The sequence below is a fragment of the Mesocricetus auratus genome, unplaced genomic scaffold, assembly GCF_017639785.1.
Source record: "Mesocricetus auratus isolate SY011 unplaced genomic scaffold, BCM_Maur_2.0 Super-Scaffold_100006, whole genome shotgun sequence".
NCBI lineage: Eukaryota > Metazoa > Chordata > Mammalia > Rodentia > Cricetidae > Mesocricetus > Mesocricetus auratus.
Window position 1 is genome coordinate 59,443,678 of NW_024429190.1, and position 26,768 is coordinate 59,470,445.

General features: G+C 35.3%; 1 protein-coding gene across 26 annotated transcripts in view; it reads left to right on the plus strand.

Moving 5' to 3' along the window:
* Adgrl3 (adhesion G protein-coupled receptor L3) overlaps window positions 1–26,768 on the plus strand; it is a 748,011-nt gene that overhangs the window by 690,517 nt on the left and 30,726 nt on the right. For 9 of the 26 annotated variants that reach the window (XM_013112013.3, XM_013112010.3, XM_013112007.3 and 6 more), the window contains 3 exons: window positions 17,103–17,231; window positions 22,241–22,258; window positions 24,184–26,529. The exons of 1 other annotated variant lie outside the window; for it this stretch is intronic. In XM_013112013.3, the coding sequence (XP_012967467.1) occupies window positions 17,103–17,231; window positions 22,241–22,258; window positions 24,184–24,983 (947 nt within the window). In that variant the 3' untranslated portion in view covers window positions 24,984–26,529. Of the gene's footprint in view, window positions 1–2,182; window positions 2,225–17,102; window positions 17,232–22,240; window positions 22,293–24,183; window positions 26,530–26,768 lie in introns of those variants that run through there. 16 more of the 26 variants (XM_013112016.3, XM_040747275.1, XM_040747277.1 and 13 more) reach the window with 7 other exon arrangements.

Below are 26,768 nucleotides of genomic sequence, written 5' to 3' on the forward strand. Positions count from 1 at the left end.
TTATTTTTGTTTCTAACATTGTTATTCTTGTCTTAATGTCAGACAAATTGACCAGTCTGTTTTCAGCCTGTTTTATAATGCTACCTAGAAGCAGATTATACAGCTATTCTGCTATATCATTAAGAACTCTGATGGGGGAGCTTCAGACAGTCTCACATCAATGACCACATATTTGAATAACTATAAATTAAGTGCTAGGACAAATGGTATGCAAGCTGAGTTTGATGCCAACATGCATGGTTTAACCTTGTTGAGGTTTGGGTTTATTTGAGTCACTGAGATACTAACTGTAACTAGTGATAACTTTAAATTATCTGTATTACTTTATGATAAGTAAAAATGGTGAGTGGAAGTATGCATCTAAATACAAGAAAAAGTATTAAAGCTTACACTCTTATTTCTTTCATTATCAAAATTTGCTCATTTAGAACATCCCTCTCAAGAAGTTTCATTTTCAATATGGTGCTCATATTTTCTCCATTGAAATTTATAGAAACATCATATTTTCTCACTTTATTCTCTAAATCATCATTCATGCCTCAGTGGCCTTGAAATTAATTTGCTACCTGTGTGACCAATATTATTTGCTGTTAAATAATGTCATCTGTGGAGATTTTGCAGTTTGATACTACAAAGAAAAATACCTTTATCATTATAATATCCTGCCAAAGTGTTTAAATTCCAGAGATCTCAACAGCCATGGAAACATTTTTGTTTAGAAAGGTTGAGACAATAAGATTTGAATGATATGCTAGTCTTTCGGCTTACTATGAGGATGGATACACTATGTGAATTAATTTTTTGTCTAATGTGATCAGATTTAATGTAAAGCTATTCTGTTATGTAAGTTTAGTAATAAATGCTTTAATAAGCTATTTTTGTAACATTAAAGAGAAACACATTACATAATATCAATTTTGTTTCTTTTCCACTAATCCCCTCAAATGTCATCAGTTTGAAATACAATCATCTGAGCATGACTGGGCCAATTTGAAATAAATTTACAGGAAGTGAACATATTTTAGTTGTGAGCCTAGCCTTTAATGGCTGAGCCATTTCTCCAATCTGTGAACACATTTTGTACTGATTGATATTATATGTTAGGATGTTCATTCAGATTCCTATTCTGGAGATATTTAGGGAAGCCGTTATTTTCAGAGCCTAAAATTCTTATAACATGAATAAGTTATTTCAGTAATGAACTAGGATAAAGGGTGGAAATTAGTGTTTGATTTGACATGTGTTCAGGTTGTGATCTTTTTCAAAATATGTATTCTTGTTTTTCTTGCAATGTTAGTGGTTCTGGAAGTCACGGGGCATTTCATCACTTCCTGTGTTAATTTTCCTATGACATACATACCCACCAATATGCCAGCTGGGGAACTCTATTTTATTCTCATCTATTTTCTTTGAAAATTTCATACATGTATATCATGTATTTCAGTCAGATCCCTCACTCCCCTCCCACCCAAAACTACCTATCACATCTTCCTCTAAGTTCATGTCTTCAGATTATTTATTTGTTTATTTTTATTATTTTAAGTTACAGAGTTCAAGTAACGTTGATCATATGCTCATGGGTATGGGGTTATCCTTAGGGGCACAGGACAGCCTTCAAGTGGCCACACTCTTAAAGAGAAGTGGGTGTTGGTGAGGAGGCCTAGGTAATCTATTGAGCCTTGGGCAGTAGATCAGTACTCATCCCGGGTATACAAATGGACTTTGGACTTCCGTCCAACAATGTGAGCTGCACTCTCACCCTGAACTCTTGGGGGAGGGTCTAGGCCCTGCCCTGTATGAAATGACAGACTATGGACACCCCCATGGAGGGCCTCACCCTCCCTGGGGAAATGAGGAGATAATGGGGGGGGGGTTGGGGGGGCAGGGGAGTAGGGGAGGGAAAGGGAGAGGGACCTGGAACTGACTTGTGAAGCAACCTCGTTTCTTATCTAAATTTAAGCTGAAAAATAAAAAAAAAGAGAAGTGGCTCCTACTCACCCCTATAGCCATCAACTGCCAAATGGTATCTGGACTAGGAATAGAGCCTCAGAAGATCTCCCTAGTTCATCCCATTGATTTTTTTTATCTCAAATGATTGGAATACTTTAAATTTTTATTTCTTCATATTATATCTCTAAAGATAGTCTTTAACCTCCTTCTTTAATCTTGTCTTATTTCCCAGGATCATATCTTCCCTGCATTCAGGCGTGTGTAACATATTTAGGTATGTGACATCCAAGATTCATATTTCCAGATAAACAAGTCAGTCACCCCAGCAATATAATGAATCACATCTGTGCACTCTACAGATTATGTCCTCTATCATTACAATAAACATCTTAGATACTACATCTTTGCATCTTCATATATTGTAACTTCCCATTCATTCTTAGGTTCAGCTATACAGTTTACAAATTCTAATTCCGTATCTTAGTTAGATATTGACATCTTTTTTTCTCAAGAGTACTGACCCTTGGAAACTACAAGCTATGGTTTAAGAAATTTTTATTTTTAATTTAGGTTTTCTTTCATATTACTGCTCAGTATATCAGAGGAGCATCATTTCATAATATGTACATCTTAACCAATGTTGCTTCAGACAATCACAGTATCTCAGGATTTGTTAAGAATGAAGAGTCTGTTGTATAGGGTAGAGACACTTATTGGTTCTTGTTAGTGTTTGGGCTTCTTTAATTTGCTTGTTTTCCCATCTGAGATATTCTTTTCTGAATCAACTTGTTGCAGTGTACAAATATTGACTATATCAGATTATCTTTTTAAATTTCCAAGTATAATAAACTTGATTGCTATTTGGACTTTATTCCTAAGTGCTATATGAAACCCTGAAAACTTAATTAGTAATTTTCAATGTAAAGTCTTATATATTCACTTTGCAAGTCTGTTTGACCATCAGTCTTTTTTAAAAATAACTTAAACTATCTATATTCATGAATTTTTTTCGATAAATATTCCCTAGACATTTCCAAAGGGGTTTCCCCCCATATGCTTGGCATTGTGTTACTTATGCAGGAGAATCTGCAGTTTCTGCAGCCAGGAGCACTACCAAAATACCATTTCTGATGGCACTATCCCAACTGGGAAAGGAACCTTTAGGCAAGCTGAATGGTGAATGTAGAGTTTCAGCTAAGTGTAACTCCGAAAGAAGCCAGCATGTCCACAAGCTTGACTATCAGTGAGAGGCTGCTTTACTTAAATATTTACTATTTTGTTGGAAGGCTATGGCTGTGCTCAACCTCAACTCCTCCCTAGGCTATATACAAATAAATTAGATTTTCTTTTCATCCCTGTATTGGTACTAGTAGGAAGGTAGTATAGTCATCTTTTTCACTCATACCTCCTGCTTACCATCTCTGTTCAGGAAATCTCATCTTGAGCACTTGTAAGATGATACGATCAACAGTAATTGAAATTTGAGTTTAATCGAGAGATTTTTATCTGGGTCTAAATAGAAATTAACATTCAGAAATTAGATTTTATTAAATTTTGTTATCACCAGTATTAAAATTACATTTAGTTTTCCTTCGGTTTAATTAATGCAGACTTTTGTTTACAACCAAGGTTTTCAATCTAGCTCCTCCAATGTGATGGGTGTCTCAACATCAACCATAGCCCACAGTAATTTTAAAAAACACGACTCTTCTGAATTAAAAAAAAGAGATTTTTCCTTATGAAGAAACGACTTGGCTAGTGTTCTAGGCTTTTATTTCTCCTTATTTTCCTATCTGTCTTTTGTCAGCCTGCCACACACATTCATTTTATCTAAATGCTAGGTACGGAGACTTGAGCAGAAAGGCTGCAGTTATACAAGTCATATTGAATTGTTTCATGTTGAAAGAATGTTCTTTACATGTGTAGCACTTACTTATTGATATAAATAGACTTTTTATTTCCGGAATTAGGATTTTATTAATCTGCAAAAACATTCTTAATACATGTGTGTAGTCAGTAGTTATGATGGTCTGTGTTCATAGATTTGTAGGAACACAGATATCTACCTTTTAAAATCTGGCCTGACCTGATAGCAGCATTGTTCATGAAACAGGGAGAGATTGCCACCTGGGTGACATTTTCAAGTCCTGACTCAATTCTGTAACCACACACAGTACTACTAAAAATTACACAGTTTAATTCAGTGACTTCTGGCAAAGGGCTTAGGCCCTCAGAATCCATGGAATAAGGATCTAAATGGAATGAAGACAGATTCTTACTGGTGTCTCAAGGAACCAGACATTAAACTTCACTTGCAGTGCTCAGGGTTCCTTTCCTTTTTATTATGCAGAAAGACGTGGGATGAATGAGTTAGTTCCCTAACTGCCAAGTAAAACAAATAGTGATAGTTTACCTAACATGATGCTAGCTTGAAGCTAACCAAATAAATAAATAAAATGAATAAATATATAATTATGCTGAATTGTCTATTCAAAATTAGAAAAAAAATATAAATTACATCTAACTATGCCAGTTTTCTGTTTTGCTTTGAAGCTATGTTTTAGTATCAAGCAAATAAAGATGATGTATTTCTTCCTTCCTTATATCATGATATAGGCAGACACTGTCTCCTGTTTACTTCCCAAACCCTACCCTATCCACCAGGAGCATAGGGAACACTAGTTCAATTCAGACAGCCCTGCTAAATAACTAGTCTGTAGCTGAGCAGGCATGTGACTAGGCCTGTTTTTAACTCATGTCTTCTCAGAGCCCCTATTGTCTTTCTCAGGAGGTTGGCCACTGAAGCAGAAGCAACTTCACAATAAATCACCTGCTACCTCATTAATATTCAGGCTTCTAAACATATTTTGTTTTTATGCTTTTAGAGGGAATGCAAATGAACAAATGTAAGGGGTGTTTGGCTGTGATTAATGATTTATATAAGTTAAAGTTATGAGGGTAAAACAGCACATGCACTCAGTGCACTTTATTAATATCAATAAATACGATGTGATATATGTACATAAAATAAGCGATGCTGCCCCAAAGCCTTGCTATTCTGAAGGATTATAAAATCACTTGCTGTAAATATTAAACAGCTCCTAATATAATCTGACATCTATTTTTGAAGTTTTCAAAACGATTTAATAATCTGCTTATCGTGGTAGCATAGCATCATGAACCGGAGCAGAACACATCATGCAGTTTTTGGTATGAGCAAGCATAATGAGGAGCAAATAAGTATGCTTGGCTTTTCTACTACTGTACTTATTCTAGGATATCTGCCATTTCTGTTACTACTATGGGGATGAGGAATTTCTGTGTCGATTTCTTCCTTTGTATATGTTACCAATAAAAGCCTAAAAAGGGGTAATAAAATAAAGAAGAGCTAAACACTGAGCCGATCTTCTGGTATCCAGTTGTAGAGAAGGGGTCAAGCTCATGTTGGGGAAAACCACAGAAACAGCTGACCTGAGCAAGAGAGAGCCAGGGCATAGACAGCTGGGCAACCTGCATAAAACTGAACCAGGGTCTCTGAACATCAGTGTCAATTGGGGGAGGGGAGCAGTGCAGTCCAGAGGGCCTCTGGCAGTGGAAACAGTATTTGTCATTAGTGCATGAATGGACTTTGGGAACCCATTGCCTATGGAAGGATATTCTCTCAGCCTAGATACACGATAGAGGGTGTAGGTCCTGACCCAAATGGTGTGACAGATTTTGATGATCCCCCATGAGAGGCCTCATCCTGCCTGGGGAGTGCATGGGGGTAGAATGAGGGGGGGTTAGTGGGGGTATGGGAGGATGGGAGGAGAAGGAACTGGGATTGGTATGTAAAATAAGATTGTTTTTAATTTAAATAAAAATTAAAAACAGAATTCCCTGTTAGAAAACAATTTTCTGTTAGAAAAAGAGCCAAGTGCAGCATAAGTACAGACTTTAAATATGAGAAACTGAGTCAAATAGAGGAGTCCTGGTATTACTGTGATTCGTAGCTTAAGATCTAACATGCTATGAATGAATGCCCCTCCACTGACAAAAGGAAATACATTCGTATCACTTTCATCCATTAGAGGTAACGCTATTGGTTTTAACTTGGCAGAAGCAAGAGAGAAAGCGTTTGTGAGCAGTTTCCCAGCACTTGCTCCGCTCTTTTTCATCTTTCTTACCCGTGCGATTAACTCTTTCTTATAATCTAGTCTCATGGAAAAATTGTTTCATAGTGAACAGTTTGTATTTGCTATTGTTATTATTATAATACTTAAAGTGTTCATAAATCCTTTTACAAAGAGAATTCTCTATGAATGGCTAATCAGCTTTCTTCCTTATTTATTTCTATCCTATACTAAACTCGGGCTACAATTTGGTAAATTGTCAATATAAGTGCTGCATAGACTGTTTGCTTACCTTTGAAATGTTACTACAGTTAATATAATTTGGGCATAATTTGGGGTTTTTGTTTGTTTTAAGCATTGCCTTTTTTAGAGCTAGGTGGAGAATGCAGCATAGGAAATGGGGGCATTCTTTTATTTAAAGGAAAGAATAAGCCCTTAAGTTCTGTGTTCATTTTTCATTGTAGAGAAACATCCAAGAGGAACAATGGAAATTTATTTGGATTCATGGTTTCAGAGTTTATCATGCAAAGTAAACTGGCTCCATTGATTTCAAACCCATGACAGACCTCAGCATTGTAGAAAGACATGAGAGAGAGGAAAGTGTTCACTTTAATTGAACCCAGAAAAAACAAAGGAAGTCAGGCAAAAGCCAGGGCAGAGCATGTTCCCAGACCTACTTTCTCTCAGAAGCCTCTGCCTTCCACAAATTAAACTAAATATGCCTTTTTATGAATGTATTTCTAAATTATGGAATATGGCAACTAGTCATAATTTTGAAGTAAATAGGAATTAACTCTTATCAAATCACACATTAACATGTGAAAGGTGACTCATGTTTAGGAAAAATATTTAATAGAAAAAGTAAAGGTTGTCATACTTATAATTATGCCACATTCAATTAAAGTCACTCTATTAAATTGTAAACAAGGGCTTATACTTCACTAGCTCGACCTAACTTTCAGTATACCAAGTACATGTTTGATAGATTCTCTGATGATTTTTCATCATTTTTTTTCACAATTCTTTATCCTAAAAACTTGGTTGCTTTATAACATGTTACACAGTATTACATAAAGGAACATGTAACCACCGGAGGTCATTTGTGCAGTAAAAAAAGATTAGAGATGATATTAAGACTGAAGGAAAAGAATCAGTCTTGATTCAAAAAGGAGAAACAGTATTTTTACAGGATCTTCTGTCTAAACAGAATATAGTTGTTCATGGTAATATGTAAAATAAGCCTCCAGAATAGAGGAGTCAAAACTCTCCCCATTCTTGAATACTTTCTTCAATTCATATTTCAGGCGTACTTTTGAAAATTGTCATAGACAATATCAGATTTCATTATAGCAATTTTTAAAAATATTTGTTTTTGTTAATTTACCTACCAACTCATTTCTGCCATGTCGAGTGTCTTCCTTGTGTCATCTCATCCCGAGTTCTTGTCACCTTAGGCCCTCACCTTCAACACCTCCTTACCTGTTCTTTAGTTTGGTAGCGTCTGCCTACACTAGCACATCCACATACATATGTTAAACGCCAGAATCCACATATAAGAGGGAACTTTTCATTTTTTTCAGACACATATTTTATTGCTTTCAGTTAGATAGTTCAAGTTGTATTCAGAGTGGACCTTTTGAATGTGATTTTTATATGTTACATATTTTTTAACTGTCAAAAATAGTGAATTATACTAAAAGCCTTATGCTCTTGATCTTGATAAACTCTTTTATGTTACTACGAAGTCATAGTTTCACTGGTTCAGAAGTTTTATTTGGCAAAAATAACCAAAAATATAAAATTTAAAGTTAAATCTTTTGTGATTAATTACATGCAGTTTGCAAATTATCAAGAATTTTATTTCCAGAAAAAATAAATCAATTAGTTATGTGTCAATACTGAAATCAAATATTATTTTTACTAAGTTATTTTTATTAAAAAGGAACTCGGGCTTTCTGCTATTTTCTGTGGTTCAGAAAAGTCAGCCTGGTAAATCCAGCCTTGGGTTTGTAAGTGCTTGGCCCTCATTTCCAGCTAAATAGAATACATAAATACACACTTTAACCATAAAACATGAGGTTTAGAAGTGAATGACTGGTTGGCATGGAAGGACCCACTGTTATCTCATCAATGAGATGTCCAAAACAAAGGACTACCCAGTGACACTTCATCTCAGCAGTAATGAAATTAACTGAAACAAAACAAAACAAAGGGAAGACCCAAAAGGAACATAGATTCATCACATCTATGAGTAGCTGCTTCCTCTGTTGGGAACAATTTTCATGGAGAATTCTGAGTTTGAATCCCACCGCTGTTGGCTTAAGTCACTAGACTCTGCACCACATTTTTTCCTATTAATTTTTGAAGCCATCACTAAATATCTAACGTTATCAGTTCCTTCATCCACAATATGTTCACTCGGTTGTATCTGATAATATAATAGCAAATGAGAAAATAAAACTGAATTTTAAAATATTTAGAAGAAAGCACAAGTTGTCTTAGAATTAAAACAAAACAAAACAGAAGTAGTGTATATAAAAAAGGTATGTGAAAAACATAAATATTATATATAAAAGAGGTTTATGGCCTGAATATATAAGGGATAATCATGTCAATAAATACAATTCAATATTCAGAAGCAAAGACAAAAATACCAAAACCAAAATAAACAAAGAGACCAAAACCAAGCAATTTAGGAAAACAAACTCTATAGTCAGAAACATGTCTAGAACTATGGATTAGAGAGGACAGCAGTGACAGGAGGTACCACAATTCAAGCCTGACACTACTGAGTGTCAGCAAGAATTTGACAAACTGTGTTGCTCCAAGGTATGTGAGCTGATAAGAACACATCTGACAGCATCCTAGTGATGGGTTGTAATGTAGAAGCAATGCACACATTGACCCATGAACTTGACTTCAAAATATCGGTTACAGAAAACCTTACTGGTCAGGACATAAACCAATTAAGGCAAAGTAAAAGGTCTGAGACAGGTGATCATTTATGTTCTAACCCAAAGCTAAGAATTGCACTTTTAAAGAAGATACAAATGTGCATTCAGAGTCCTTCATTTTATATTGAAGTAACAATAAGCCATTCTGTACTTGGGAAATGTGTCATTGAAATCCATCTTAATAGATTGCTAGCGAATGAATTAGCTATTAAAAGAAGCCGAAGTATCTCCAAACCATTTGAATGAAATTTAATAGGCAGGTTGATTAAAATTTAATAGCAAACTTGTTGGCTATTAAAAGTTCACAGTGTGATAAATCAAGATGTCAGGTGTTCAATTTATGACTTTAGAAAAAATGACAAATGAGCTATTGACTTTCAACAAAATATTGCTTCTTTGACAATTTGTAACTTCATTATTTGAAGTTAAACATTAAAAACAGGGGCTTGTGTTGTTAGTTATCTTACACAATTTTAAGGGAGTAGAAGAAACTGCATTAGTTGTTGTAATAAATGGTTTCATCTTGAATGTATTAGTGTCTGTTTCATATCATAACCCTGCAAAACTGAAATGGTTAATGATCACATTGTCTTCTTGTAGTGGGGGAGAAATGGGTACAGTTACTACTTTGTTATAAAGGAAAATAATGGGAGGAAACAAAATATTAAAGGTAGACAATATCTTTGAGTTGCATCTCTGTCGTTTGTGAAGGCTCTGTAAAAATCTACTCTATTACATTTTTATTTAACTATTTTACATAGCTTAATATGAAATAATTGAAAAGTATGTGGAAAAAATTAGTGAACTCATAGAAGGACGAAAATAAAATTCTGTCAAAACCTTTTTTGGTTGGAAGGGATCCTAGAAATGTTTATTACTGACTGAATTATTTACAAGTGAGATTACCAATGTCATGTATGACCTTGAATCCCAAAGCTATATGTTCAAACCAGATAGCATCACAAAGAACAGAATGGAGGATGAGTTAAGGAAAAGAATTATCATGGTAAGACTTATTAGGATAAACATAATATTCACCATGCCTCTGTAAATAATAAGAGGTTGAACACTCACGTTTATTGTGCTGTGTTCCTAAGGAGAAATTGTATTCTCCTATTTTGTTGAATCATTAAACTTTAAGTCACAAAATTTTTGACCATCAAAATTTGGTGATCAAATGAAAATATAAGCACATTAAACTAGGAAGTGTGAGTCGCAGTAGAGAATAGCAATCAGGTTATTTTAAGAGCTTATCAGTATACTTTTGTTAGCTTGCTGTCAAGAAGAAATGCTGTTTGAAATATTTCTCTGAATGATAAGATAGACATTCAAGTGAGATCCAGACTTTCATCTTGTCTCAGATCTGTCTTTGGCTTCACAGTTTGAAAGCACACTGATCTGTCTTAGATTTCCAGTCTCAGTTATAATCATCAGACTGAACAGCCCAGGTTACACTGTCATCCAGGTGTCCCAATACCAGAACACGCACTCCTCTTGCCAGAAGGGAAGAGGTAATATGTTTTGTGAGCGAACTGCCTATTGAAATGACAGGGCTTACTATTCTACCATTTGAAGTTCACTCATTCAAAAGTCATTGTTCTCAGTCTCAACCTTCAGGTATTCATGAACAAAGAAATGAGGTACCCTTTTTAAATAACTGTCTTTTCATAGGCTTTCGATACTGATTGTCTAAATAACTGTTAAGAGCAGCTTTTCTGGGTTGTTCAACATACAACATGAAAATTCTATTGCTATGCATTTGTCTTGCATAAAAAATAAAAGGCCGAGGGGATAGCTCTTTCTGGATTCCTATGCATATGTTGAAATTCAGTCTTAAATTCTTTTCATATCTTACTGGACAACCAAATCTACTTCTGCAGCAGGTTTACAGATATAAGGAGGTAATGACCCGAATTCACATGGACATTTTTAGATAGCTACTTCATTTTTAGTATAATTTCAACTTTTTAACCCCCCTTTAAATTGTGGCCACTACTTTGGTTTTCTATATTTGGAGACACTGTTGTTACTATCAAATTTAGCATTTGAGGAACATTTTGTCACTATGAATAATTCAATAATTGCTTATTTCTGCCTGAACAACTTCAGTAGTGAGTATACTCAGTGATGTGTTAGAAGCAAACAAGAAAATATGATGAGAAATTGGCCAATAGGCCCACTTTAAAAATTATTCCAAATTGGTGCTAGAGAGATGACTTGGTGGTTAAAGGCACTTGCTGATCTTGCAGAGAACCCAGGTTTGGTTCCTGGCACCCATATGGTGCCTCATAACTACCTATAACTCCAGGTCCAGCAAGTCTGATGACTTCTTCTGCCTTTTGCAAGAACCAAATATGCATATGATGTACTTGCTATGTTCATATTTACATACAGACAAGCACTCATACCCATAAAATAAAAATAAATCACCCTTTAAAAAACTATTCAAATTTTGTTTCACTACTCTTAGACGTTAACTTTTTCATTAGTTAAGCATAGGGTATTCTTGTTGTCTGTTTTATTGAGCTCCACACACTTCACATCTAACATTTAGGACAACTTCAGCATCTAGTTTCCCAGGAGTTTACATTACAGTGTAAAAAAATGAAGTGCTACTTAAAAACATTTTCACACAGTTAGCCGTCTTCCATTCCCACAAAGACCAACTTATTTTGTGTCTCCAAACTAACTGGTAAGCTTAACTTTTCAGCTAAAAAAAACAGTAACAGATGGTCTGTAAACATTGAACTTCTTGGATGTCATCAGCTATTTCACAGCTGCCAGAAAGGAAGTTTACAAATCAGAAGTCAGTTCCAGGAAAGAGGAAGAGACAAGGTAGACAGATTCCTGGAGCACAGTTTCAGAATTCAAAGTGACCTCCATCAGTTGGGGAAACAGCCAGAAGCAAACAGAACAGGCTGTACCAGAGATGGTGCAGGGCAGGGTATCACTGGAGAAAAGAGAGAAGTACCTTTGCACACAAAAGATGGAAGACAACAGGTTCTGTGCAGCATTTCACCAAAACGGTTCAAGAATGGGTGACAAGCTTAATTTAGTTTCCATGTTTGTTTCTCTCTGCATAGTCAAGGCCACCACTCAAAAGTGTAATTGCTTATCCCCATGTGAGTGAAGGCTGTAGGAACAAGGTAACCATACTTCATAATGGATGGCTCCCTTTATTAACGCTGGTTAATAAATAAGACTAAACACCAAACAGCTTTGAAGAGGTGATTTTTTTTTAACATCAGATGAATCCAGAGAAGAGTGATGATTTGATTACTAACATAGTTTCTGTCTCTTCTATAGCAACACATTCCCAGCATAATCTCTGTCTTTATGCTGTTTGTAAAATAGTTGGTCATCATGTGCTATTACCCGCTCTTGTTCTTACCACTGAAGCCCTCACTTGAAGTAATACTCAGCTTGTGGATAACTAACGGTCTCAAATGCTGCATAAACTATAGGAGGCCAAGGACAAGAAAAAAGAAAACTGAATTGTAGATAGTAATTCTGTTCACTTTATCAGGAAAAGGACTCCTTGTACTCAGAATAAAGACTAATATACACTTTTATTCAAGAGTATTTAGTTATTTTCACATGTATTAATGATTGTAGTGCAAAGAGTTGATGAATCTCCTGTGACAGATGCATGTCATTCCTTGTGATTTGTGACCAGTGACTGAATGTGATGTCTTTAAGGTCTGGGAAAGTCTTCTCAAGTGTCAGGTGGCCGAATTTTGTTTTATGCAGTAATACGTAATACCTGAAAGCATTTCAGCAAGTGTGGCCAGCCTTTCTTCCTTATTGGGACTTGAGTAAAAATAGATATAAAAGAAATCAAATGAAATGAGATGAAAATCAACTTTAGAGCTCAGCTTGTCTTCCTATATTCATAGCCACACTGTCTGAAGTGCTTTGAAAGTACACTCCAGAATTTTAAAAAATAAAATACCTGGAGAACTGAAATGGAATGTTATTCTGGGAAAGGCACAAGCAGAGAGATTATCTGAAAAAAAAAAAGACACTTTAATAGCTTCACTAGAATTCATTCAGAAGTTCTTTCTTTCCCAATATTTATCACTTTCCCCTTGTATTCCAGGGTTTCTTGTTAAGATGAACAATAATCAAAAAAGAAAAAGAAAACTAAAACATTGAACCATCACCTTCTTATTTGTACAGAACTCTCTCAAACTTCTTTGTTATTTATTGCACCAATTCTTTTTATATTAACATAAAAATATTTTTGATATAGGACAAAGGGATATTTGACATTTTATATTCATTCGTGATATATGTGCCATGTATAAATATATATATTACGTGTGTGTGTGTTTGTGTGTGTTTATGTGTGTGTGTGTGAAAGCAGACCACAGCAAGTGTTTATCAGATGTCTTCCTCTATTATTTTCCATCTTTATGGGGGAAGGGATGGATGGATACAGAACATATGCTACTTTTTTGATTAACTATTTTTACAGCAATTGTTTTTTAATTTAAGAAATTTGACATTAAAATACACTTCATTTTCTTCTTTTCCTTTTCTCCCTCCAACCTCTCCTATACAACCCACCTTGCTAGATTTCAAATTCTTGCCTTCCATTTCTTTCATTGTTAGTATGTGTGTGTGTTCATATATGTACTTAAATGTGTATATAACTACAACCTGCTGAGTCTATTTAATATTATTTGTATGTGTATGACTTCATAGTTGGTTTGAGGACTGGGTTCCTCATTGATCCCAGAGATGATTGATTTAGCAAGATAGAGTAGTAAGCTTCAGAGAAAAATCTTCTGCTCCACTTCCCTGTTTCTCACTTGGGTGGTTGAGGGTCAAAGCCATGTCCTTGTGTTTTACGGCTAGTACGTTATCAACAGAACCATCACTAAGCCCTCATTTTACCTCTTAAGCTATATAAAGCTAATAAATATATTGTGTGAAAACTCCCCTTCCTAGTTTATTTTCCAGTTAATTCCTGTTAGATAATGTGTGAGGAAAGTATAGAGATACAGGAAAAAATTCTTATCCTTTTTCATATTTGTAGAGATATAAATATTTTGAGTAGTTTTCTATTTTTAAGGTTTTGACATTAGTTCATTTTAAATTATAGTTTTCTTTTTATTTAAATACTTACTTGAGTAATAGGGTAATTATTTGATTTAAAATACCAACTTTCCTCTTGATTTGAAAGTGATGGAATAAAATATTTGCTGTAGTAGACATTATTTACATACAATTTGCCATAAAAATACTTTATAGAGTAAATTCTATGTCTAACCATCATAAACATATTAAAAAACTAAAGCATAAATGTGTTAGCTTTAGAACCTTCAATTTTTGTCTTAAAGACACTATAATAAATTGTTTTTACTTTTAAAGAATTAATCCCCATATGTATAGTTCTTTATTGAAAAGTAACATTCTGATGGACCTATTGTGTGACTGATAGCAGGCCTCACATTTTGTCATGAGGGAGGATTTAAGTGAATATCTAGATAACTTCAGCCAGTAAATTGTGAGTACTTACTAGTGAAACAATTTATTTGAGTTCTGTGCAAATACCATGCAGCATGTACACAAGACAAACAATGACTTATTTACTGAAAGATCTGATATTTTCAACTTTAGGGCATTGACAGGCTACATGGTCCTCTAAATTAGTTTTTCAGTTATTCACTTTTGTGGTTAACAAATGTGTTGGTTTACCAATATCTTACCAGACAAAGATTTATGATTTAAAAAACATTAACACTACTATTACCAAATTTCCCCTTGTTGCTTTTAAAGCACTTAATATGTGTGAAAAAAATTTTGTGTTGCTAACTCAATCTAGTTTATTTTCATTAGGAGGTAATTATAGATCTGTATGTAGTTGTATAAAATAATGTGGAACTATCATGTATGCCAGTATTTTGTGAAACTGAGTATCACAACTGGGATATTGACCTGCAGTGCTCTGCCAAACTTGATCAGATTTCTTCAGCTTTATTTTTAGCTGTTTGTGTTTGTGTGTTTGTTGAACGCAGCTTCATCCTAAAGTAGAGTCATGCTTCTACTAGCACAGTAAATATGCAGAATAGTTTCATATTTCTGTGATGGCAGAATATGTTCTGGTGACCACACTCACTTGCCTCATCTTTCTAACTTTGATCCTTAGCAAGTACTCATCTGTTCTCTTTTACACGGTGTGTGTGTGTGTGTGTGTGTGTGTGTGTGTGTGTGTGTGTACATTCTATATAAATGGAATTACACAGTACATTTGGGATGTGGCTTTCCTCTCCTAATACAATCTTTAGAGATTTGGCTAGTTTTTAAAGTGTACAATGATTGATTTGTTTGTTTGTTTGTTTGTTTGTTTTTTGACTGCTGAATGGCCCTCAGTAGCAAGAAAATTGGCAGACTATTTAACTGTCTTCTCGTCAGTTGAAAGAAATTCGGGCTCTTTCCTCTTTTGAGCAATTAGAAATACAGCTTCTGTGAATTTTTCCTTTACAGCCTGTAGCGTGAATTTCAATTACTCCCAGATCAGTGTCCAAGAACACGGTTGTCAGATGACATGGTGACTCTTTCATTTAATGGGAAACCACGCAACTGTTGTTGATAGTAACTATTATTTCACATTGCTACCCATATCATGTGATCAATCCTGCTTCTCTGCTTCCTTGCCCTACATTCTCTGTTGAGGCCATTTTCATTCACACGTTCCCCTATGGATAACCACAGTTCTCTTGTGAACTTACTTAGCGCTTGTGAACCTTTTCTATGAAACGTCTATTTACAATTATCTATCTCTTTCCAACTGCATTTTGTTAGGTTTTAGTATTATTGGGTTTTTTTTGTTTTTGTTTTCTAATGTTGACTTCTGAAAGGCTTTTCTGTGGTTTAGATTAATAGAATGACAAATACTCGTAGACTTATGAAAAAATGTATTCTCCTAGTCTATGGTTTGTATTATGTATAATTATGTTCATTCTCATGTTTAATTAGCTTGTACTATATATATTCTCCCAGTCTACACCTGGTATGTTCATTCTTTTACTTAATTAGTTCATATTAATATGGCTCATATATTCATTCTCAGATATACCTATGTACCCAACCTACCTCATAATATGTTTTGTTTGTGTTTCCTCAGTCACAATATCCCTTTCATCTGACATAAATTACAATCGAACATATCATTTTCATAGATAGTCCAAGTATATTTAATATAGTGATTCCTCTTATCTTTTCCATTTTGAGTCATTGGTTTTGTAGGCCGCAGGTTGCCTCACAGTAGGGCTAATATGTTAGACACTAAGAATATCTGTTCACAAACATATAAAACTTTGTTACTTTAGTATGCCGTTTGAACTACTAGTTGGAAAATGGAAAATATATATGTGTGACTGTGTGTGTATGTATTCCTTAATACCATGAGGTTGATATTTTATTTAAAATTAATAACCATGTGATTTTCATCATATTTGTTAGATCACCAGATTAGTATGCTTCTTATGGTGTACTAATGAGTAACTGCACTTTATTTTATTTCAACTTAGTAATTTTCATAGAATTTTAAGCAATATCAGATTCTTTTGTTGTATCAACAACTGCTCTCCAAATGAATGTTCAGTCATATTTGTTGCATTTTATTCTTTTTTAACTTCCATGAAAAAAGAAAACCTCAATGGTTTCTGTGAATGAGGGAATGTATTTGTTTAATTTTAGCTTTCTTCCGGCATTTTAACCTTTTCTTTTTCTGGCTTTAGCTTTGTGTTTTGTTTGTATGGATGGCAAGATTTGAGTTATTATTTTTTAATTTCGATTTCAGTTTTTACAAGCATGGGAATATATTCTTGCATACACCTTGGGAAAGACAGCACTCTAAATGGCTTAATCAACACTGTAAATCCTTTCCCATTTACTCAAATACGTGCATTGTTGAAATGTGTGTGCCAGTGGCATATTTTTTTAAGTCTATTTATCTGCCTGCCTGTAATCAGGACTATGTCAACTGTTGTCATTCTAAATGTTTCCTTTCTTTTTATCAAGCACATTTGCCTGATTGACCTTTTTTTTTCTCTGTCTTTCTATGGGGCTGCTCCAGGAGCCATGGCTAATCATCTTATAAGCAATGCTCTGCTTCGTCCGCATGGTACTAACAATCCCTATAATACATTGCTTGGGGAACCGGCGGTCTGTAACAACCCTTCTATCAGCATGTACAACGCACAAGGTGTGCTGGAGTTTATCTTAAGCTTTTCAAGTGAGAGTCCCACTTTATGTAGCTTTTACGGGCACATTCTATTTTCTTTTCTCCTGCCTTTTCTTTGTTTTGGAAGCAGTCACACAGACTCCTTTTACATTCTATCCCTCTTGGTGCTTTTTATTTTCCATTTTCCTGAGGTTTCCATAGCGAGAGATAGATGCCTCCTGATAAGCAAATGCCTGAGTCATCAGTATGTGTTTGTTTTCCTGTGCTGTTATGAAATGTATTGTGGTTTGTCATTCCTTCCCTGTTATTCATTTATTTCTATGTTAAATACCTGTGTCCTTATTGTGAGTAACGAGAATGTGTGTCTAAGGTAAGTAAGATAAAGGAGGACTTGATTCAGTAGTCTTAATGTTATAAGATTAAGGGAATAAATCTCTCTTTGCTGTCTCATGAAATTCACTCTGGACACAAGGCATTAGTATTGATGAAAGCATTAGATTAACTCCAGGGAGAGTACATTGACCTAAGCCATGGAGGAGAGAGCAGCAGGCTGGCTGGCAGCAGTCACTTCCCTTCTCCCTCAGCTAGCACAAGGCTATGGGAGTTGTTTCAGGCAAGCCACAGAAGTTCTTTTTGTACCATGCCTCCTGTTAAGAAGGTTTCTCCGTACATTGTCTTGCTTGAAAATTCTGCAAAAATCATCTCTCAAAATATAAGAAGCATACATATCTTTAAAAATCTTACAGTATAAGCTTCTTTTTTGTCTGTTTTTTTTTATTTGTTTGTTTTTTACAAGCATAAGAATTAGCTAGGGGCACAAATCATTTTTAAGTATCCTATTTCTGTTCGTGTAAAAAGACCATAGAAATTATTCAAGTTGCACAAATAAAAATCCCACCTAGTGATCCACTTATTTAAAAAGACGATGCACCCCAGAAAATCCTCCAAGATATGGACTATTTGATTCCTTTCAAGTTATTGTGATCTATTAGCAGTCGATTTCTGTTACACTCAGATCACTGGGAGGTTTTTCCTTGCCTGTTTTTAATCCGAGGTGAAGAGTTCGTGGTGTAATTGTGTAAACCTGTGCCCCATCCTAAAAAGGAGTGATCTCTGTGATGTGCCAGCAGCACCTGACACCATCTGGGTTTGCCCCAGTGCCTCCTTCCAGGTGCAAAGAATTATCTGAAAACTCTTTTCAGAGTATTAAAGTTATCCATTAAAGGGTGACTTTAAGATGTTTACAAGTAAATAACTGTGTGAACTTTCAGTCCCATCAACTTTCTTAAAGACTGCCTGTATAAGAACCACAGACTTTGAGAATGAAAAGGAAGGGCAGAGAGCATGAACTTCTTATTTGCAGTTATTCCTGTAACAATGGCCTCCACAGTTCAGGAGCCCATATATTCATCACTGAAGTGCTTGGTTTACTTTTCATGTGTGTGCATTTTGCCCTGGCTGTGCTGCTTAGGTTAATTTCCTGAGCTAAGAGGAGCCCTACTCTCTGGTTTTCTTTTTTTGGGGGGCCAGGGGGTGGAGGGATCCTTTGAATATTAAAAGCACCCAATATGTTTTCCTGTGACCTTCAATTTCCCTAATCAAACAGAATAATCAATGAGAGACAGTTTCTAGGATTTCATAGTCACCTATGCTGTCTTTTGTTTCTTAGGGTCCCTATGCCATCATGGTGCTCTATGAATTGTGCCCAGCACAGTAAGCCATATGTGGTTTGGCAGAACAGTGTGGTAGAAAAAAACATTTTTCATTGCCCTTTTATTTTCCGTAGGCAAAGTAACAAGTAAATATGTCATTATAAACAATTTAAAACATGCTGTGATATCAGCACATTTTAAATGATGTTATGTGACTATTTGCACCATATTTTTTAATTAATTGTACTCAACAGCATTCCACTTACACAAGATGTTGGTAACTATTTTTAATACTAAGTCAATATTACATTTGTTTTGTTTTTTATTTATTATATATAATTTATAATTGCTTGTAGAAGGAAAAACTAACAATTATTAATTTAAGTGTTTTCCCAACCTAATATATACCTTTTCATCTTCATCCAGAAATCAAGGAGTTTTTAAAACATGGAACACATGATTTAATAAGAGAGTTCTGGTGGTAAAACTCTTAGAGTAATCTCAACACTAAAGCTTAAAGCTGTCCTGCGGTAACCTAAACAAAATGCATAGAGATACAAAGAAGCCAAATATTTACAATGTGAAATTTAAAACATATGCACACAGTGTTAATCTTATGTAATCCATAACCAGACATTGTTATGTAAAATTATTAATAAATATATAAAGACTTCATCTAGATGAATTTGTCTTTTATTTCAGTAAATCTAAGAAATTCTACTAGGTATTCATTTTAAAAAAGTAGGCAATTTTGTTTTCAGAGTCAAAGTTGAAATTATGTGCCCATTTATATTATAGTTCTTTTTAAGACATGAAAGAACTATAGTCGTGCTTAGGGTAAATTTTGAAAACCTCGCCAAAAATAAATCTTGGTGATTGTCATACTGCTACTAATCTTATGCTTTCAGATTAATACACTTAAATTCTTACTGAAAGGTGAAATATTACACGAAATATAGGTGGTTCAGTATATACTGGAAGTGGTTCATATTGGATTGCCACTTAATTTTGTTCTGTGGCTCCTCTGACTCAGACATGCCAATGTTTTTCAGGCACTGGGACATTCAGTTTGAAATTATTCATTCTTGCTTGCCACACCTTAACTTAAAATTTGTAAAAGTGTACTTATAGTGTCACTGAAGTATATAACATGAGAAATAAGAATGAAGAATATACGTTTGTTATACTGGATTTACAGACTATTTATGGAACTATTTAAAATCTCATGTATAGTATTTCTGGACCATTATCTTCTTGTCAGTATGAGAAAGTAAATTTTTATGAAGATAAGACTCATTGAAACATCTGTCAAAACAACATTGTGCGAAGAGAAAGTCGTGATTTTACTAAAATAAATGTGCTTTTCTAGGTAATTGAATTCAAATCCAGAATTTTAAAGAAAGACACAAATTCGTAGAACAGTGAAGAGTGTATTATATTTGGTTGGAAGGAGAAGTTGTATAGAATATAAATTAATATTCCCTTATGACATCCAAAGCCCGTGGCAGAGGAGAACAGGGGATTGCTGCAGAGCCAGAAGTCTAGGATCACCTTTCTTATTCTTGCTCTTTTGAATTAGCAGTATGGCATCCAATGGAGGCCCAGGCTCTTTGGATTTTAGTTGCCTCACTTAATGAGCCACTGTGAGCCTGAAAGCATTTGGATGAGCTAATAAACAGCTGAGCTGTTTATTTTAAACTCTCCTTCTAAAGCTAATTCAACGTTTTAGATGGGAGTTCCCCTGCCTCTTAAAATGTGACACATCTCTTTTGTAAGAATAAAATCAATAGTTAAAATATAAAAACAATCTTCCTTTAGCCAGTAAATGACCAAACTATGAAAATATCCATTTGTAAGTCTGTGCAGGGGTTGGGGATGTAGCTCAGTGGTAGAGCGCTTGCCTAGCAAGCACAAAGCCCTGGGTCCAGTCCTCAGCTCTAGGAAAAAAAAGAGTTAGAGCAGCTGTGGGGATCGTGACTGGTAAGTCTGTGCAGCGAGCTTACACTAACAAAAATATTAGTGTCACAAATTAGACTGGTTGGCCAGGCAGTGGTGGCGCACGCCTTTAATCCCAGCACTCGGGAGGCAGAGGCAGGCGGATCTCTGTGAGTTCAAGGCCGGGCTGGACCGATAGCCTCCAAAACAATACAGAGAAACCCTGTCTCGTAAAAACCACAAAAAAAAAAAAAAATTAGACTGGTTGAATTACAAGCCAGAGTCTTCTGAAGTGATATGGCCCAGTAGTTGCCTTGATTTTATTTTTGGACATCTTAATTTTCCTGTAACAAATTTCCTGTAAACAAAACAGCAAGAGTAATTATTCTTCTGCTCTGATTACAAATAGGTTTTCTTTAGAATAAAATTTCTTGGGATTGTCTTTTAAATTATCTACTCATAAAATATTTTGTTAAGTATGATGATGCTACAAGCCAAAAGAAACTTCCTATTGAGGATACAAGTTTTTCTTCCACATATCAGGAGGCAAAATATTAAGTGGATTTGATATTTCCCCTGTAGTTAAATATCTGCTTAATGTGAGCTCCAAAAATGGTAGTCTTGATCCTCTAATTTTAAACAACACAGCATCTGTCCAGGTATAGTGGAGAGAGTAATACTCGTACAGGCAAAGAGAAGAAACATAGTGACAAAAGAACACAGTTATGAAAACATAAACTCGGGTTTTCTTTCTGTGTTTTATTTTTAATTTCACCAAAAAATTTTAAGAATATATTATGTTCCTACAGCAGGTACTTTCTAATATCTCATGGGTATCATATTGAAATGCAGTGGTAGAAATAATCGTAACTTACTCAAGCAGTGGTGGTGTACATGTTTAATCCCAGCACTCACACTCGAGAGGAGGCAGAGGTTGATGGATCTCTTGAGTTCGAGGTCACCTTGATCTACAGAGTGAGTTCCAGGATAGCCAGGGTTGCACAGAGAAACCTTGTCTCAAAAAAAAAAACAACAACAACAACAAAAAAAAAAACAAACAAAAAGGAAGGAAGAAAGACAGAAGGAAAGGAAGGAAGGAAAAGACAGAGGAAGTCATAGCTTACCCTTCTTTCATCCTCTGGTTTGTGTGACAATTTTAAGTGTAATACAAATGTATATAAAATTTGTTAGCTATAGAAGCACGTATTATAGCATCACTGCATTGGTGTGTATTGGAGGACTCTTTGTTCCTGGCTAACATCTCAGTATTTGAATGATGATAAACCATGTAACACAGACTCATGAATTTGGGGGTAGGGGGGATGATTTCCTGTGACTCTTTTTTCTGCATATCATCAATTTGCTTTTGACTCACGTTTCTCCTATTGTCGCTGTAAGCTTACTCGTTGTTTTTTCTTTCCTTTTCTTCATGCTGTCGTTTAGAGCCCTACAGAGAGACAAGTATGGGAGTAAAGCTAAACATTGCATATCAAATGTAATTTTTTTCAGTTCACTTTTATTGCATCACATATAGATGATGTAGTTATTAAAAACAGTTCATCTCACAATTTCAAAACTAAAGAGCCTATAAATTGACTTCTATAAATATCTGCTAATAGAGATTAGACGCTTTTGTTGTCTGATTCTTTTATTCTGTCACATAATCAACATAATTGTTAAGTCTCATGTAGTGTTTGTGTGAGTTAAATTGTTTTTAAATTAAGCATTTCTTTGCGAAGTGACCCATAAACTTTTAATTTTAATTAATGCATTTCATCGTTAAAAATGTGTCCCATTGCAACATGCCCACCTTATTTTCTATGATTGTCGTAAGTCCAATACCAAATGCATTGACAACAAAATTAAAAAAATGTGTTTCAATGCATTAACAACATAATCATAATCATTAAGCGTATCATACCAGCCTCTACAACAGCAGTCACCTGTCATATGCAGCACCTTAAGCAAACATTTACTTCTTTTCCTAACATTGTGAATTTGTGTACCAGATATTTTACGACATGAAAATAAATCGCTTCAACCTATGTCTGTGGTGACTGCTTATTAATGGATTTTATGAATTGCTATTTTTGAAATCTGTTTTACTTGAATGTAAAGTATTGGAAAGTCCATATAAAATTGGCATATATGTGACATGTCGTTTCAGATGTCATTGAACTGGGTTTTCATAAATATAATTGCATCACAGATATAGAATGAGTGCTATATTTTCAATATTTAGAAGTGTATTGAGAGGTTTAAGAGAATTTTTCAAGTTAAATTTTTGGACATACTCTTCCTTATTTATCAGCACTGGTTAAATGTGTAGGGTTTTTTTTTTTCTTTGTCGATGTTCTTAAAGTGATTTATGAAACTATTATAGAATCTTGAACTTCTGCTTATTCAAGGGAATGCAAAAACCTTGAAGAAGTTTGTGGTTCAATTTATTTCCCTGCAGCTGTTTCTTAAAAGAATAAAATGTTTATCTTCTTTAAATCTAAATTTTAATATATCCCAAGTCATCAATCATTATGATGGTAATTTTAATAATAATATTTCACTTATAGGAATAAAACCCTGTGTTTTTACACATACTTCTGTAGTATTTTTTTAGTGACCCTAAACAATAACGTATGGGTTAATATATAGTAGTAACTAAAGTGATTACAGTTGAAAAGTACAAAAAAAATTCGAACACTTTTCAAAGTATAAATTATCTCCATGTGCCACTTTTTTGACTGGGCATTATTTCATGACTTGCAGATTTAATATAATCCTTTTGTGCTTTTGTATGAAACAATTATTTTAATATTCCTAAATTATATTCCAAATTACCAAAAGCTACTTATTTTGCTTTTGAATTACATATTCAAAGTGCCACCCATAAGTTATGTTATAGCTATTTTAGAGATATGTGAAGTCAGAGATCACGATTTAACTGACATTGATTTGTATAAATTCAAAGCAATCAATGGCTACATAAAAATCTTACTTTAATTTACCAGTTACAGCTAAATACACTTCATGTATCCGTTTCTGTTTGTGTGAATTGGAAATTAATAACAGTTAACTTTAAAATTTATTTTGAATAGTTCTTTTCTACTTAAAACATTTCTGTTAGATTTTTGGATTTTATATATATATATATATATATATATATACTTGCTGACATATATAGATTTACTAGTGATTTTTGTTTCTTTCCATTTTAAATTTAAGATGCTAGCAATTTATACATATTTTAGATTCCATGAATGTTTCTGATTTTGTGTTTGTGTATGTACCTGTGTGTGTGTGTGTGTGTGTGTGTGTGTGTGTGTGTGTGTGTGTGTGTGTTCGATGGCTCATTGGATATAAATGTCATAGTGTCTTGTAATCTTTTTCAGAGGGGCTTCTGAACAATGCCAGGGATACAAGTGTCATGGATACTCTACCACTGAATGGTAACCATGGCAACAGTTACAGCATTGCTGGCGGTGAATACCTGAGCAACTGTGTGCAAATTATAGACCGTGGCTATAACCACAACGAGACCGCCCTAGAGAAAAAGATCCTAAAGGAACTCACTTCCAACTATATCCCTTCGTACCTGAACAACCACGAGCGCTCCAGTGAACAGAACAGGAATATGATGAACAAACTGGTCAACAACTTAGGCAATGGGAGTGAAGATGACGCCATAGTCCTGGACGACGCGGCGTCCTTTAACCATGAGGAGAGTCTGGGCCTGGAACTCATTCATGAGGAATCGGATGCTCCCTTGCTGCCCCCGAGGGTTTACTCCATGGAGAACCACCAGCCACACCATTACAGCAGGAGGCGGCTCCCCCAGGACCACAGCGAGAGCTTCTTCCCTCTGCTAACTGACGAGCACACAGAAGACCTGCAGTCACCGCACAGGGACTCTCTGTACACCAGCATGCCGGCCCTGGCCGGCGTGCCCACTGCAGACAGCGTGACCGCCAGCACCCAGACCGAAGCCGCAGCGGCCAAGGGTGGTGATGCCGAAGATGTTTACTACAAAAGCATGCCAAACCTCGGCTCCAGAAACCACGTGCACCCGCTGCACGCCTACTACCAGCTGGGGCGCGGCAGCAGCGACGGATTCATAGTTCCTCCCAACAAAGATGGGGCCTCTCCGGAGGGGACTTCCAAAGGACCCGCACACTTGGTCACTAGTCTATAGAAGATGACACGGAGATGGCAACCAGCAGGACTGCAAACACCCAGTGGACCATTCTGAGTCGATGTGAGCAGTGGTCATCCTGTGTACTCCGACATCTGATGCTGTTCTCAAAAGAGAGAGACTCTGACATTTTTTTTTTAACTTGAATTTTTAGGTCGGCCCAGGGGAGAAAGCTAACTGCTGAGATGCTCCTGTGCCCCATTCTTTCCCGCCTATCCCCTCAGATGGAGACTTCATTATGTTAATGAACGAGATATGAAGAAAATGGCGCTCATTTGTGGCCTTGTTGAATTATGTTGTGTTTGTTTTAACATCTCTGATGCTCTGTTACTAGAATCACAAGGACCTGTTGTTTCGTTTCGTTTCGTTTTGTTTTTTTTTTTAAAAAGGCCAGAACAATTGTTTGAAATTCGTAACAATGCTGCATCTAGATTGGAGTGCTGCTGCCCAGCCGTAGAAGCAGAGCAGAACTGTGTCACCTAGAGGTTCATGGTCACTCACGACTTGAGTTCACCACAGCGGGAATAGCTGTGCAAAACAAAAGCAAAACAACAAAATTAATAATCTGATGGAGGGGAATCTAGAATTATATGCTAAATGCATATTTTATGATTTGCTGTATTAACTGATGATAAAACTAATGGCAGAAAAAATTTGAACAATTTCTATGTAATGTACAGATACTAGCATCGCGCATATAGTCTGCTTTCTGTTCCTCCAGAATTTGAGTCCTGTTAATGTAGTGGCAAAGAAGAAACTTTCTTTTGTGCTAGTCTTGCAAGTTTGTCTACCAGTAAAAGAGCAAAGTTTCCTTCCTTTCTTTCTTTCTTTTTTTCTTTTGTCCCCTATCCCCTCACCTTTTTTTTCTTTAAAAGTTCACCTGGCAAAAATAATAATAATAATAATAAAGAAATGAAGCTATCACTTTATAAGAATCATTTTCTAGTAATGCAAACAAATTATTTTTTACAAAAAATAAAATAAAATAAATAAAATTAGACGTCCTTCCCTAACTATATATCTTTACCCAGCCCGAATATTTCCAACACCATTTTTCAAATTAGAGCAGGACAAATTTTATGTTTCCAGGGCACATCTGTTGTAATGCAAAGCGTATTTGGCAAGCAGTTCATCACCAAGGCAGTAGCTATGATTCTAGAAGCTAAGAGGTGTCTATAGGGCTAGAGGGGCTTCTGCATGTGAAAAGCTGTATTCCATAGGCGTTCCAGTGCTGAAGGCGCAGTCCGACCCCGTGAGGGCGGCTGTGCTGCCAACAGTTAGAGGACATTCACTCCCTCGTAGTGAGAGTTGAAAGGTCAAATTATTTTGAAATGATTTTTTAAAAGTCTTCTGTTAACAGGAACATTTATTTATTTGACAGGATTTTAAGTAATGTAGGAATACAAATGGTATATTAGCAGCACATACAATTTTTTTTAAATTTATGATCCATTTTGTATGGTCTCAAGTTGGATGACCTCATTACTAATATTTGTTGTAAAAGTGAAACTTGTTTGCCAACCAATAAACAACTGATTGAGATTTAGATGAGATTGTTTTGACGTATGTACTATATTATCAAGTACTGTTTTCATCTGTCTTGCCTTTCCTTTCCTCCCTTTTCAGAATATAAACTTTCCTTTTCCTCATCCTTGGTGACCCAAGTGAGCCACACAAAAGGAATCAATCTGACTTGAATATCCAAGCACAATGCGTTAAAGGTTTTGCAGAGAAAGTCAACCACGGAAATGGGGTGGGCTGAAACAGGATGAGGTACTCACCATC